Genomic DNA, 3,672 nt, shown 5'->3' with positions numbered 1-3,672 from the left:
GACTTAACATTGCTAATCTTTCCCTTTGCTTTATATATCCTACGTTCCGAACTTCCGATTGCATTTATTGCTTGTTTATCTGACTACATGTTTATCTATTCTTGTTTAAGGGGTTTGGGATGGGTATACTTTTTCTCCAAAGGTTGTGTAAGTTTGTTGGAAAGAAATGTTTCCTTTAAAAGGGGTGTGTACACGGCTATTTTGGGATATGCAGTCGGCAATGAGAAGGAGATTGTGAATCATATTGCAGATGAGATATGGCTTAGCGTGGATGTTTGGATTTTTAATTTTTGTTTCCTACCAAACCTGGACGCTGCGAGGGAGAGAATATATACAAATACTAGGGGGACATATATAAACCATATCTCATTGAAAATGTAGGAGAAGGCGAGACAATTGCAACCTCCCATATTCTCCAAAGCAAAATATGAACCATATATGCCAATAGAGCGAGAGGTGGGCTGACATTGCTGATCAAAATATACCATCTAAGGGGGAAATTAAGAAGACCCAATTTGTCTCTAATACAATAGTGATGACTGAAAATTGATATGAAGATAAGTCACGACCACCAAGTGAAACTTGTCATCTAAAGATATGTGAAAAACAATAGAAATTTGATATAGACAACTACTCCTCTCCACCAATAGGCACTAAATGAGGATATGTAACAAATAAAATTGAAATCGAAGAAGCGAGGAGTTGAATTCTTGTCATATGTTTCCAACTTTGAAACCAAGCAAGTTCAATTATCATAATCACCGCCGTCACCTCTACATCATGAAAACTAATAATATCTAGTAAGGGAAGACCAAAAAAGGTCTAAAACGTCTGCTCTAAAGTCTCTATAAACTCCATAATATAATGTACCTTAAGAGCCTCATTCTTGCTTCCAAACACCATCTGTGTCTAGTTTTCACCAACTCGATCATGATGAGAAGCTGCAAATTAACCTCTCCTAAATTCTTGGATTGGATCAAATTGCGCTTACGAATTGGAAATCCTAGAAACTACCATCAATTGATTGAGGACTCCACAACTATAACATAGATAATATTATTTTGTCTATGTTCTGAATGAATCTGTTGAATATATATATTGTAGCTAGTTAATTGGCTAGTTAATTACGACATTGTCATTTATATATGAAAAGTAATAAACTAGGAGTCCCAAATGGACTGATGCTGCAAACCATCATCATGATCATCATAGAAACCCATAGACGATGGCATGTCTTCCTGAACAAAAAAAGCCTCATCACGATGAGACATGTACATGTACTGCATCCACATCTTAGGCGAGTCCAATGGCGACTCATTAATCGCCTGAATTTGACTCGGCGACAGTCCCACCGTCACCGGCGCCGCGCCACCACTCGAGCCACCAGCCACCTCAGTCGAAACCGACCCCATTGGCAGTCTCCTAAACCTCATTGTCGCCTCTTGAGCCGCCAACTGCACGTCCGAGGGACTCGAACTCGCTGGCCTCGGAAGACTATCAACCATTTCAGGAAAGTTAAGCATCACCCCTGGTCCTCTGAGGTGCAATGCCGCAGCATCGTAGGCCGCGGCCGCCATTTCGGGGGCCTCGTAGCTTCCTAGCCATATCCGGGTTTTCTTTCCTGGCTCGCGGATTTCAGACACCCATTTGCCCCATTTTCGCTTGCGTACTCCTCTGTACTTGGCTGCAGGCTCGTGTGCTTCCTTCATATCTGCCGGGAGGGCTTGATTAGTTTCTCGGGTCATGTACGAGGTTTGATTCTGAGGAAGAAGAGAGGAGATTCTGAGTGGGAAACGAAAGGGTTTCAGTAAGAATTTGTTGAGTGTCTGAGTGGGGTTATATATATGTTTGTTTTTGTATGCATCGGTGATTATTATAGCATTATTATGAATTTATGAGAGGAGGTGGAGTGCGCTTCCATGTAGTTACGTTAAGTGGGAAGATGCTGGCAATTTCAACATGTGCATGATCAATCATTCTTGAATTTTGAAAGAAGCAATAACATCACGCCACGTGGTTATGTTACGTACACATTTACGTACACACGTATCTATTTTACTGTGCTACCTTAGGAGAAGCTATTGATGATGAAAATTCGTATGGTCATTGTTAGCTGTTGAATACATATTACATAATAATGAATTATTCATCTACCATTACTTAATTTAGAAAATTCATATATAATGCTTTTAACTACGTACAAATTATATTCACACTTAACAGAATAACTCTTTTTTAATTACTTTATCAGTCAAAATATACACTTTTCTCTATATGTGTAATTTTGATCGCAATTATTATATATTTTTAAATTTTTATTTAATAATTATTTTTGTAAACAAAATCAAATTGATGGTTATTTAATCATTAAATTGCATATACAAAAAGATATGTTTTATCAAATAAAATTGAAATGAGACTAGAATAGTACTCAAAAGAATAAGGGAATTCATGATTTGGATTCAAGATGGGAAGACTTACACCTATCTAAAAATGTAAAGGTACACACACGTGTATGCCGTATGCATGACTAATATCTTATTATTACGAATCAAACATGAAATAATTATTATATAGGTCTACAATGTGAACGAAGCTAATTAATTTTGGTCTCATGAGGTCAACCGGTCAAACCGACTTCACTATTTTCAGTCAAAATAGTTTCCAAAAGTGAAACAGCTGTATCAAGCTCGCTAACTTGTAGGAAAAAGCCAGCTTCCATTGTGTCACCGTTACCTCACCAAACAACATTGAAATTAATTGAAATGCATGCAGTCGATTAATTCTAGAGAATTTGATCCATCACCTGCAAATATTGCACCACCGTCCATCACCGTACTACGTCCTCCACAATCGTACGGTTTGCGTGTTGCTGATAATGAATACTCTCGAACTCACTGACAGAGTTTTTGTTTATCTTTTGTGTTGACATGCACTACCTAGAGATACAAAGAAGCACGTCGACAGCCACTGTCTCATTGAATTAGCTCCATTATGTAATACACACTACTGCGTACAATGAACGGCTCTTACATTTAAAATTTTAAGACTTCAAAATATTAAACTTTCGCTAGAAACACAATCACATAATGTATCGATACATTATATATGGATACATTAAGTAGACTAGTTTAAAGTACAGGTAGACTATCTTGATTCAGATATAAACTAATTTGAGATCAAGTCAAGCTGGTTTACTAATTAATACACAAATCAATCTACATCTGTTATTTGATGAATCTGTACATTAATGTCATAGAACTTTCCATCACATTATTACAAAATAATGAAGAACATTAGAATATTAATTGCCTAATGAGACCGTTCCTTTATTTATTATAAGGAAAATGATTTGTGGCCTCAATGAGGCCTAAGATTTGTGGCCTCAATTCTAGGTGTCATGTCATGTCACCTATACACATCACCTATTTGCCAAATCATGACATGTAATTCTTGAGTAAAAAGACTATTTTATCATTCCAAAATCTAATACCTCTAAATTATTTTAGTTTTCATCTAAAAATAAAATATATTATTTTGATTTTTTTTTCTTTTTTCGTTATATATATAATTATATATATATGTGTGTGTTTGTGAATATATATATATATATATATATATAATACGTCAAAAAAAAAAATATATATATATATATATACAAATATGTGTTTG

At 35.7% G+C, this 3,672-nt stretch overlaps 1 protein-coding gene across 1 annotated transcript; it reads right to left on the bottom strand.

Annotated features, from left to right (window-relative positions):
• Positions 1 to 766: 766 nt before the first annotated feature.
• On the bottom strand, positions 767 to 1,781 carry LOC112180643 (ethylene-responsive transcription factor ERF022). Its single transcript, XM_024319204.2, has one exon. The coding sequence runs from the start codon at positions 1,743 to 1,745 to the stop codon at positions 1,161 to 1,163; it is 585 nt and encodes a 194-aa protein (XP_024174972.1). The 5' UTR covers positions 1,746 to 1,781; the 3' UTR covers positions 767 to 1,160.
• Positions 1,782 to 3,672: the final 1,891 nt, after the last annotated feature.

This window comes from Rosa chinensis, chromosome 7, assembly GCF_002994745.2.
Source record: "Rosa chinensis cultivar Old Blush chromosome 7, RchiOBHm-V2, whole genome shotgun sequence".
Lineage (NCBI taxonomy): Eukaryota > Viridiplantae > Streptophyta > Magnoliopsida > Rosales > Rosaceae > Rosa > Rosa chinensis.
The sequence above is the reverse complement of the archived record's forward strand: the minus strand, read 5'-3'. Positions and strand labels throughout refer to the sequence as shown.